At 38.2% G+C, this 12,203-nt stretch overlaps 1 protein-coding gene across 1 annotated transcript in view; it reads right to left on the bottom strand.

Annotated features, from left to right (window-relative positions):
• Nucleotides 1–481: 481 nt before the first annotated feature.
• LOC137970393 (uncharacterized) overlaps nt 482–12,203 on the bottom strand; it is a 31,144-nt gene continuing 19,422 nt past the window's right edge. The window contains exon 6 of the mRNA XM_068816918.1: nt 482–2,351. Coding sequence (XP_068673019.1) covers nt 2,017–2,351 — 335 coding nt within the window. The 3' untranslated portion in view covers nt 482–2,016. The remainder of the gene's footprint in view (nt 2,352–12,203) is intronic.

The raw sequence follows: 12,203 nt of genomic DNA, 5'->3' as shown, positions 1-12,203 counted from the left end.
TTTTGGCTTAAATCTTTTGTTCTTGGTTGACGGAAGGGATCGAGGTGTGGTGTTTTCCGATAGTGTTGATTAGTCTTCTCAATGGAGATGCATGAAATAGAACAATTTATTTAATTTATTATATAGATACTGATGAAATACCAGGATTTCTCCTTTTACTAAAAAAATCATATCTTCACCGCGCGCAGTGAACATATCATTTTTATCTTTCACATGTGAGGATATAGGTGTCGTCATGGTAACGAACACGATTAGTCAATAAAATGCGAGCTTCGTCTTCATTGTAAGATACTTTTGTGCTTCAGTATAATGCCTCTCTACTACATTAACATTTTTATTGCAAAATCTTACATTATCATGATTTGCTTTTCATAACTTTCATATCTTGTTTCATGTTATACAACGTGCGTGTTTTAGCGGTTGGTGACCACTTTTTCATCATTTTGAAAATGAAAAAAAACAAGTTGTTTTAAATCTGGACATGTCATCAATATCTATAAACTAAACAGAACATTAAATGACCGCTTGGGGATACGAATTTTATCTGCTCGTGCTGAAAGTATCTCTCACTCGTTCGCTTCGCTCACTCGTGAGAGATACTTTCAGCACTTGAAGATAAAATTCGTATCCCCGCGCGGCCATGTAATATCCTCTATATCAATAGTTGTCTTAACACGTTTTATTTGTTTTCCAAGTACATTTACTGCCTACTACAGCATGACTACTCCGAATACAAGTAATGGAAACCAGCAATTAATTTTGAAATTTAGCTGTACAGCATATTAGAAATCAAGTTTAGTTTTGTTTCGGACCTTGCTTCGGCCTTTTGTCGTGTTTCAATTCCATCACAATTCGAAAAAAATAATAACAATTAAAATCTGAAATTTGTAAACGCGACCACGTTCCCTTAGAATAAAAAGCTTGTGTTGGCCAAATCGAGTTGAAAAGGCGCCAAAACAAACCTGTATCTTTTAAAACAAAACAAACCCGTATCAAACAAACAAAGAAAAAACACTCAATCATGCTCAGAAAGTTGAGCGAAGTATTTTTTCAACAAAAATACGATTTAAATAGTAGTTCGGTGACTAATTTTTAGAGCTCTTTGTGTTTCCTTACTTCTATTCAGCGAAATGCACATATTCCGAAAATGTTTAAGGTTAATGTCTTCATAAAGTTGATATTTTTTTTACCTTTATTGCTTAGCCAAAGGAGTAAAATCTTTGGGTCTTTTCCATTAATGACCTGACAAATCTGCTTTACGTTTGTTTTTGCAGACAATTTTTGCTTTGAAAAGAATTAAACTTTATCGAACGCATGATAAACCGTTTAAAAACTATTGGAGGAATATGTCTTCTTCGGGTGAAAAGGTAAATCTTCACCCGACGAACGAATGAAATTTTGAGTAAAGACTCAGTGAAGTGCACTTCAGAAATGTTGGTCTTACTTTTACGGCAGCGCTTATACATGGCCAGAGTTCGATAGCCAGTCTAAGTAAGCGCAAAACAGGATCTCTCTTGGCAATCGATTTTTCTATTTACTGAGTATCTTGGTCGTGCGTTCGATTGACCCTATTCCGGAATAAGGATTTTTGTAGTGATAATTTAAAACGGTACGTCTGGCATTTTAAAGCAACAAGGATAACAAAAATATGTTTAAAGTAACATTTTACCAGGTGTTTGACCATTTTAATGCGAAATCCGTAAAAACGAAGGATTTCCAACTTCCAGTCTATGTATTCCTATTCCGGAATACGGTCAATCGAATGCACCTTAGGTTGTTTTTTTTTTACTTGTATACCTTTTGCATGCAAAATTTATTCTTATTATTTGTTGTGGTTATCGTTAATAGAAACAAAATCGATATGACTTGTTATGTAAGTCGGTAATCACTGTATGATAAAAACACATGCGGACGAGTGATTGCCAACGTTTTGGTTAAACCATAACACGCTAAATTCTGGTGATCTGATTACACAAAAAAAAAGTAGAATAGTGAAGGCAATCTTTCTGTTTTGTTCTAAGTGGTTGTTTCGTAGAATACCTCGACATCAGTGGGAGTAAACTTGGGGCTTTCTCCTCCTGCATAAAATCTACAGTAAGAAACAGATAAAGAATACCCTGGGGGAAGGGGGTAAGAGGTGCCACAATATGTGTACGAATTTTGGTTGCTGGCAGCGTTGTCAGATATGAGGATGTCGAATCCTTGACCAAAGGTTGGTCCGTATTTGTAACATCTGTATATAGCGGTTGTCTGGCTTCTTGACGTGACCTCCAGCTTAACAGGAGCGTAGCCATTGATGTTATACAGTGAGTAGATAAACGATTTACTGGATGAAGCATAAGAACAAGAACCTATAAAAGACAAATACAATATAATTATATGTATTCATATGTATTTATTGACTGAGTGGGAGGGCCGGACGGGAAAATATTTGGCCCGAGGTCCGTGCGCCATGACTGAGGGCCAAATATTTTCCTGTCCGGCCCGACCTAAACTCAGTCAATAAGCGTTTTATCATATGGGCTCTTTGCATTATTTAAGAGCACTCAGAAGATGAAGTTAGGACAAAATAAAAAACAAAAATATGCACAGAAAATTTATCTAATATGTTGTTTGCATTTGCTTTTCTAGCTTTAAATTACTTGGATGTTTAAATGCGACGAAAACCCCTAAAATTGCATAGCACGGAGCAAGACGGGTTCCTAGTAGGGCCGTACGGCTTTTTCCGGCCCTGCTCGCCCTAATGCGTACGGACCTCATACCGTAATTTTTCCAACAGTTTTTCAATGAAAGCGCGGGCGGGGCCGTACGGGCCATATGATAAAATATATTATTTAATCCTTCTTTATTATTATTATTATTATTATTATTATTATTATTGTTATTATCAGCATCATTATCATAATTATTACTATTATTATCATTATAATTGTCATTATCATTATCATTATCGTTAGCGTTATTAATATCATTATTATTATTATGGCAGTCTAAAACTCCTAAATGCCAGGTCCTAAACGTAGCCAGTATTATCTCAAAATTTACAAATTACATTTGATAGGAATAAAATTACGTAAAATAAATAAAATGAACATCTCTCCGAAAAATATCTGCTACGTACTAATTGTGCATTGTCTCATTAGCGCCCCATTGGAGTCCAAGTGGCTAGCACATCACTTTGAATTTTTTTAGCGATGTGAAGGGTGTGGCTCAGGACGGCTTTCTGCATTCTTCTGAGTGCCTCTCGGTACTTATGTGAGCCCACTAATACCTTGACTTCTTCCTTCAGACTTTTTTAGTAGCCACCAAGAGCATCAATGACGATGTCGAACTGTCGAATCTTGAACCCTGGGTGCTGTCTCTTGAGCTCTAGTTGCAAGGGCGCGTACTTGAAGGTCTTTTCCTCTTCTTTCTGCTTTCTGTTGTCCATCCAGGGACAGCTCATCTCTGTCAGCATCATCTCCTTGTTTTCCTTGTCTAAAAGCCTAGTGTCAACTCTGTTGGCTCTTACTTGCAATTGCTCCGCGAAAACAGGCACATCCCAGTACGCTGTCACCTTGTCGTGTTGGTACACAGGTTTGGGCTGGACTGGTAAATACCAGGGTGGGGTGGCGTCTATCGGCTGATAGCCCCTAAGCATTTCAAAGAATAGAATTTTGAGTGCTGCGTTGTGCCTAGCCAGGTACAGGGTTTGCACCAGTGCGCTACAACCTGACACCCCGTGTGCGCCACCTTCTTGTGCCTTTCGACATAGCCTGCATTTCTCATCACCGTCCGTGTGTGTCTTGGTCTTCCTAGAGGCATATAGCTTTGTTGGTAGGAGTTGATGATATAACTCTTGCAGTCTCGCCACTTTCTTGATTGGAGCTGTTTTCCGATCTGACAGTTAAGCAAAGCATTCCTCGTCCACATCCTCATCTCTCCATCTCTCCGCTATTAACTTCCCTTGCCATCTCTCACTTCCGATCTCTGACTTTCTTAATCCACCCACTGATCTTCTTTCTGTCGAGTATACGTCCCAAGTTTCCGGTAACCCCAACTGGTTGTGGGTACTGCAACTCTAATCTTAGTCCCAGCTGTTGTGCATAGCTCTCAGCATCCTTTATCAGGGATGTGCGCCCTGTACGAGCCGCGTTCTCCTCAAACTGCCTCACCAGGTGCATAGTTGGATCACGCCTTGTATTTCCGGAGCATTGGAAATGTGCTAGAGTTACTCCGTTGTTCAAGCAAGGTGAGCCATCTGATCCAAATAATTATCGAGCCATTTTAATCATTTCCGTTATAGATAAAGTGTTTGAAAGGATTATTTATCAGGAGGGCTAAATGGAGCCAATATGCAAAATACCCGCTCCCAAGGCATTTCGTGCCGATGTTACACGTGGTGAGGGTCTGGTGAGTTCAATAGCTTTTTGTTTGGCCGCAACCCGAAATCCTGGGGTCCTGGAGATTACATTGAAGGTCAAAGATGTGTTGATCTAGTCTAGTTCTAAGGTAAGGCAGAAAAAAATTGAAACAGACCGCCAAGTTAATTTCCGCGATCCGCACTTCAAAACAAACAAAATCCATAATCCACGCTGAATTATTGAAGAAATCCGTGATCCGCCGAGCATTCAAAATCCGCCAATCCGCAAAATATGTCCTCAAAATCCGAAATCCGAGTTGTTTTTTTGTCAAATCTGCCAATCCGCGAACCTATTCACCCTCCTCTTTAAAGAAAACAATTTTACTGGGAACTTTTTATTCTAAACAAGGTTTGCTGCCTGGGAAACTGATTCTTATAAGCCGTAAAAACTCAGACGGTATAAAAACAATTTCCTGGCTGGAGACGTGAAACTATATGATAGAGTTTGCTGGTAACAAAAGTCGATACCACTCTGCTCGCCGATGCTGAGGAACGGCTCTTTTTTTCTCACGGTAGTTAATTTACACACAGAGTACTCCACATGCGTGGAAAGGTCATTAAACATAACATATTAGAATTTTACAAGATGTTGTCGTTGAGCCCTCTTGATTTATGACCAGTTGTATAACTTTTTGATTAGAGCGGTTTTCAATTGAGTGTCGAAAGTAAGTAGATAATTAGTTTGGTTTATGATTACTTCTCTCAGTGATTGGTTCAAAGTTCTCGCGACATTTTTTCAACCAATCAGAAGTGAAACCAAAACCAATGGTGGCTCACGCGTGCACATTTTCCGGACCTTTGTGTCGGCTACGTGTAATTACTTCGAGTTTTGATTGGTTTGCCGGATTGTCTCAGTCCTTTTTAATTGGCCAAAGTAATTACTTTGGTTTTGGTTTTACGACACTCAATTGAAACTCGCTCTAACGAAGATATTGTTTCTAATCATCAATCGGGTTTTCGTTCATTACAATCTACTGTAACTGCCCTTTTGGAAGCTACGGATAACTGGGCCTTTAATATTGATCGCGGTAAATATTAATGCTGTGGTTTTTCCTCGATTTAAAAAAGGCATTCGACACCGTTGACCATGACATCCTTTTATCCAAAATGAACCTTTACGGAATATAACTAATCGTACACAACGATGTCTCGTTAATGGTTCTCTCTCTGAAATCTGTTCACATTAACGTGGGGTACCGCAAGGAACAATCCTTGGCCCCCTCTTATTTCGCCAGCCTAGGATGTATGCTGATGACAACCACATCACCTATGCTGGCGTTGATGTGAATTCAATACAGTTAAATTTTAATCACGACTTAGAAAACTCAAATGGCTTACTTCTAATAAACTTACTTTGAACAGTGCTAAAACTGAATTTATGCTAATTGGCTCCAGACAAAAATTGAGTACTTTGTCAAACCCACCTAAGCTTTCGATTGATAATGTTGCGATTGAATATGTTTCCTCTCTTAAATCGCTTGGAATATTTATTGATGAAAATCTACGGTGGCAAACACATATTGATAAATTTTCTAAAAAGGTCGCTTCCGGGATAGGAGCAATAAAAAGAATTAGACCGTTTGTCCCTCCGCCTACTCTTCATTATATGTACAATGCACTAATTCAATCTCATTTCGACTATTGCAATCCTGTCTGGGGTAATTGTGGTAAAATGTTATTTGATAGGCTACAGAAGCTTCAGAACCGTGCTGCTCGCGTCTTAAAACCTTTTCTAGCTATGATGCTGATGCTAACCGCTTAATTAGACAACTCGATTGGAAAGATTTCAGCATTCAATTTCAAATACAGAAAGTCTTAATAATATACAAGTCTTTAAATAGTCTTGCTCCTGAATATTTATCTTCTAAATTTGTTAAACGAAATGAAATGCGTTATTCCCTGAGGGACTCTGTTAACAAACTATTTGTCCCGTTTCCGCGATCTAATTTCATGAAAAACAGCTTTAGTTATAGCGGAGCAGTCCTCTGGAACTGCCTTCCCTGTAATGTGAGAGAAGCTAAATCTCTAAATCAATTTTAAACGATTCAGTTAATCTTCATTTTAATTTTAGGGTATACAAGGCATTCATGAGAAACAGGTTTTGCTTAGATTAGTTGTACTTAGTTTTTGTATTATGTTTAGGATAGTTAGGTTATCTCTAACTTTTATACCCCAGATGACTTAACCGTGTTTAAATAAAGATTTTTACATTACATTGCATTACATTACATGTGGAATGCAAGTTCGTAGCTGCCTTTATCTTGATGGTCTTGTACTCTCTTTCGATGGACTCTCTGTGGAACCCAAAGGACGCTTAGCCCCATTAGCAACCATGACCTTGCGAGTCTCTCTGTCAAGCCTCTGCAAATCCGCAAAAGTTCATACCTGGGTCCACATGAAATATGTTAAAGCCGGAAGTGCAAACTGATTGGTCGCCAACGCTTTGTTACAGTCTGAAAACGGATAGTCTTTCAACGTACACGTTCTCTGCATTCTGAATAACCAGGCTGTCTTCATGATTAACATTCTCCAGTACTCCCTGGAATTTATGCTGCGATCCTTCCTTCAGACAGGAATCACATCCGCTTCCCTGACACACGATCTCAAGCTTGCCTCGCTCCATGTGAGGCATCGCGCACCTTCGCTCGTCCCACGCTAGCCCGATATCTTTCATCGCCATTCTCGCGTCAATTGTCACAACTTTAAGCTTACCTTGTGAAGATGCGTTTATCTTTAGATCGTCGATATGCAGAAGATCCGTGACCTTTTGGCCAAAAAGGTCTTGAGAGTCGATTGCCTTCAGACGCTCGCAACTTCCACGCCAGGGGCTTTATACTCAGCGTCAAAGCCTCGGACACAGGGCGTCCCCCCGGGGAAGGCCCTTACTTAACCTTATTCGCTCTCACGTCTCCAGCGCATTCACAGTTCTCACAGCAATCCTTGTGTTCCACTTGGTGCATAGTCTCATAATTACATTGCCTATCCACCTGTGAAAACGATGCAAAGAAATCATTTGGTCCAACCAACGGTGATCTACGGAGTCATACGCTTTTCTCACGTCTATCCATACCATATTCAGATTGCGATGTTCTGTCTGGCTGTCCTGACAGACCATATGGTCTATGGTCAGCCTCTTGAACACAGTTAACCTTTTCCACCAAAATTCGGCCTGGACCTGGCGCGTTCCAATTCCGTTTCTTCGTCATCACACTGTTCGCCTGCTCTGTACTCAACTCAAAAACCTCATCAGACGGCTCAGGAACCCTTTATTTTATTGCGCTTCGAAAATCCTCAGCCACTTGGCTGAATTGTCTCCAGTCCCTTCAGACTCCCATAAAGACTTCCAAAACTCCGTCGCCTCTTCCACAATTCCAAACAGCGTCTCACCAATACCATCATCCCTTATGCCCGCATCATATATATTTCTCAAAGTTCGAGTAAACTCGTCCAGCATCAAAATGAGAGTGTTTGTTCAGTTTTCTTGCCTCTTCCTGTTTTACCTTGCCCTTGTAACCTCGCTTTAATTTTCTCAGTTTTGATTTCTCCTTCTCTATAAATGATACAAGGCATGCAACCGAAAGTGTTCCGCATTCGTTCATCATCTGGACGCGATTCCCCTTTCCTTTTTTTGTGATTTTCCCATTTGATTTTAGTCTCTCCAATTCCGCTTTAGCTTTGGAAGGCTTTCCACGTATATCTTGTGCCTTCGCCTCAAACTGCTTTATTATTATTATTATTATTATTATTATTATTATTATTATTATTATTATTATTATTATTATTATTATTATTGTCATTATTGTGCTGTAATTTAATTCTTTAGTCTTTAGTAATTTAATTCTTGGTCACGTGGCCCTGATCAAATTCAAATGTATCCCGACCGGGATACAATTCCGCAGTTGTTGCCCGCTTCGGATGTTTTGCTGCGATTGTTGCAGGAAAAGTCTAAATATATAACAAAGCACTTAATGTCTGGTCCCTCGGGATTGTTTCCCTCGGGACCATACATTGAGTGTATAATATTTCACATTTAGTATTTACGACTTCATAGGATAGGTAAGAAGTCAAACGGGACAAGACCTATCGTAGCTCGTTTTCTACGTTTCCAAGATAGAGAATATATCTTTTAATTCTTCCTACTAACTTAATAAAAATGTCTACATATTTTTGAGGTCAACTTATTTCGCAATCCGTTTTGTTATTCTTCGGGAGCAAAGAAGAATTTATTCAAATTCCGTTTTTCTAAAGAAGTATGTGTTTGTTTTGTTTAGTGTTTACAGTTGTTCGCGTTTTCCGTTTTGTTTATTATTCAGTTTTTATTTTTATTTTTGCGTGCTGCTATTAGCGTTTATTTGGTAATTTCCATCGTTTTTATTTAATTTACTCATGTGACACGAGTTTTTGTTGTTGTTGTTGTTGTTGTTGTTGTTGTTGTCCGTAGAGTTATGACAATCGTATTTTCTAATTTGTATTCTGTAATTTGTAATTTCGTAATTTGTAATTTGTACTTATAATTTGTAATTTGTAAATTTGAAATTTGTCTGCTCAACTGGACTGGAAACCGGATTTGGTTTTCATTGCATCGTTAACTTAGATCAGTGATGAATGTTTTGCTGTTCTGCATGTAAGTTTATGATATAAAAATGACTGCAATAAAAACTATTTTAAATAAGTAAATAAATAAACTTAACAGCTTATTAACATTTTTAAATGCATTTAAAGAAGCAACATTAAACATTTCTGTAAACAGTGTAAGCCAACAGAGTCCAAATTTGTCTTCGCAAAGCGCCATTACATGATTCAATCTGACAGGGATTGAGGACAAGCGAAAAGATTTCACATTTGGTATTTACGACTTCTTCCGTATTTTTTATTTATTCTGAATGAGAAGTGATGTTTAAACTTGTGTAGGTTCCTTGTCTACTTGTTGCTGGACTGGAAACCGGATTTGGTTTTCATTGCATCGTTAACTTAGATCAGTGATGAATGTTTTGCTGTTCTGCATGTAAGTTTATGATATAAAAATGACTGCAAGTATGTTTAATTCTCGTTGCATACAAAACAAATTTCACTAGTTCGTTTTCCAGGTTTTTCATCCCGTGAATAAAATTCCGTATGTCGTAATCTAGATATATTCAATAAAGGCCCATACAAGGATTTGTATGGGAATTCCGATAAAACGCCTGAAAAGATGATTTTACAATAACATTCTCAATTAAAAAGCCTAACCTTATTGCCATTGTGGGCCGCTTCCTTCCTGTGTGGTTTTTTTCCAGATTCGAATCGAATTTATCCGTTATCAGTTCTTCGGTTATCAACGGTTATAGTAAAATACCAAGGCTGCACTCTGAATTCTCTGGAGCCCAACAAATTCATTCAAATATTCCTGGCTAAAATGATGTTCCCACGGCCACAAATCTACCGTAGAATTCAAGGGCAAAGGTTTTTCTTTCCTTTCAATCCACTAGCCGCGCAATCGAAGCCCTGCCAGCGACGTCAGGTGGCTGTTAGTATCCCAAACCAATAGATAAACCGATGAAGAAGATTTCACTTTGAACACCACACGGCAACCGTTGAGTTAAATTTAGTAACGAGTCTTTGTTTGTCATTGTTTGTCCGTTTGTCGTCTTTAATTGAAATTTTTTCGTGTTTAAAATTTCCTTCTCAGGTCTTTTATCGGGATTCCCATACAAATTCTTATCAGTTTTGTTGGCTTTCTCTCACCTTGAGCTTGGGGCGCCTGTGCAACATCCGTTCGAATTTTGTTGAACAGCGATGTTGAAACCGTCCGTATCTATAGTGACAACCGCGACTGAAGACTGGAACTGAATACCAGGCCTCTTATGAACCTTTTTTTAGTCAAATGTTGGTGATGTGTTGAAATTGTCCACACCAGAAGTCAACAACGTTTATTGCAACAAAATCGAACGGTGTTTAAGCTGCTTGCCCTGGCCTTAGGAAAGAAGTCTTGTTTCTTTTTGTCTAAACTTCCGAGCACGTTTTGGTTTCTGTTTTATTCCTTAGGTGCATAGGTCGCTAATATAATTACGCACGTGGAATTTTAAATTTAGTTGAGGAAATTTCTGCCAGACGTTTTTATCCAGACATAGACAGAGATATCTTTCCGTACGTTTTCACATCAGTTGTGTAATGCATTTCACTTGAGATTGGAACAACAATGAATCCCTGCGGGATTCCACAATGTTACATTGCATTGATCAAATGTTACCGAATTCAGAGTAACAACCTACTGTCGGTAAGGAACGAAGCAAATCATTCTTTACCAATGCCTCGAATGCCGAAATATGTTATTTCTTTTTTTCTTTTCATGAAGATCTGGAATTCACATTATCAATTCCTTCACTATCTAGGAATAAGCCACGGGTGATAGCTTCGTTGGTCAATAGCACTGTTAAATTTAATCAGCTACGCAGAGAATTGTTGATTATTTTTCTTCTTAGCCATCATTATCGTCATTATTAGTAGTACTACTATTACTTTTTATTTATTTATTTACTATCTTTTTTTAAGCGAATTCAATTTAACAGTGTACAACATTAATCAGGAGCAAACATTTCACCACCAGCTGGGAAACCGTGGTATTGTACGCAAGTCACTCACTCCCGGTTCTAGTATCCCCACCTTTTCAAGTTTGGCATAAAAAAATCTTAAAACGTGTGTAAATATCCATTTTGTAAACGATTTTGAATCGATATGTGGAGACGGGGTAACGAAAGAAATTATTTCAATCAAAAAACAAAGAACGGTTCACTATTGATTCCACTGGGATTGTGCTGGTACCGAGTTAAGAAGCTGACATTTATTTTCAGTTCAGTTGCTGCTTTCCGTGTTGACAACAAACTGTCATATCAAGAGTAAAGGGGTTTGAAAGGTGAATATGACGAGCATTGTCACTATCTAGCTGTTTTCGCACACTTTTCGTGTATAGGTTATGTCATAAATCGTTATTGAGTGCAAAGAAACCGTGAGATCTATCGTGTCATTCACTCTTCAAGAAGAACTCCGGTGTCCCATGATCTTTATTGACTGTCCATAAGGCTTTTGATACAAAAGGCTTGGGTGGGATTCTCTTGCATGTTTATTGTTTTGAAGCTTTCGATTTTGTTCCTGATTTCAATGCTTGGGTTACAATCTTTTATAAAAATATAAAAAGTTGTGTCTTGAACAATGGTATAATCTCATCCGAGTTCTTTGATCTCGAGCGCGGTGAATGACAAGCGGTCCTTTGTCATCCCATCTCTTTGTTCTTGCTGCTGGGGTTTTGGCTATACCAATATAGCCATCAGTTAAAATCCTGAGATAAAGAAAATTGCCGTTCTACGAAAAGAAGTTCAAAGACTATTATAGAGTCTGCCAATCAATCGGTAACAAGTTCGAATTCCCTATAACATACAGTGAATTTAATTCGATTAGAATTTGTCACAGGATAAGATATTTATGCTTTCTCACTCTGTTGTGCTGGAATCACAGGAAAAGCCCTTTGGGTACAGTTTGAAAGTACTCTATACGAATTTTAAGTTTAACACAATCGAATTTTTAGAAAAAAATCTACATAATTTTTGCGTGGTTGCCTCGGACACTCTTCTCTTTTTGTACCCTCATTTTAAGTCCTTTTAGTCTGAATCATATTGGTTTTTCTTCAAGATTTTGTGGTAGGAATATTAAATTTCTTCAAAATGCCCTTTTACATCCTCCTTAATTATTTTATTGTGATTGGAAAATTCCACATATGGGACTGCAGAAGAATTAAATTAACTCAACTTATACAACGATCAGAGGT

This window comes from Montipora foliosa, chromosome 9, assembly GCF_036669935.1.
Source record: "Montipora foliosa isolate CH-2021 chromosome 9, ASM3666993v2, whole genome shotgun sequence".
NCBI classification, from domain to species: Eukaryota; Metazoa; Cnidaria; class Anthozoa; order Scleractinia; family Acroporidae; genus Montipora; species Montipora foliosa.
The sequence above is the reverse complement of the archived record's forward strand: the minus strand, read 5'-3'. Positions and strand labels throughout refer to the sequence as shown.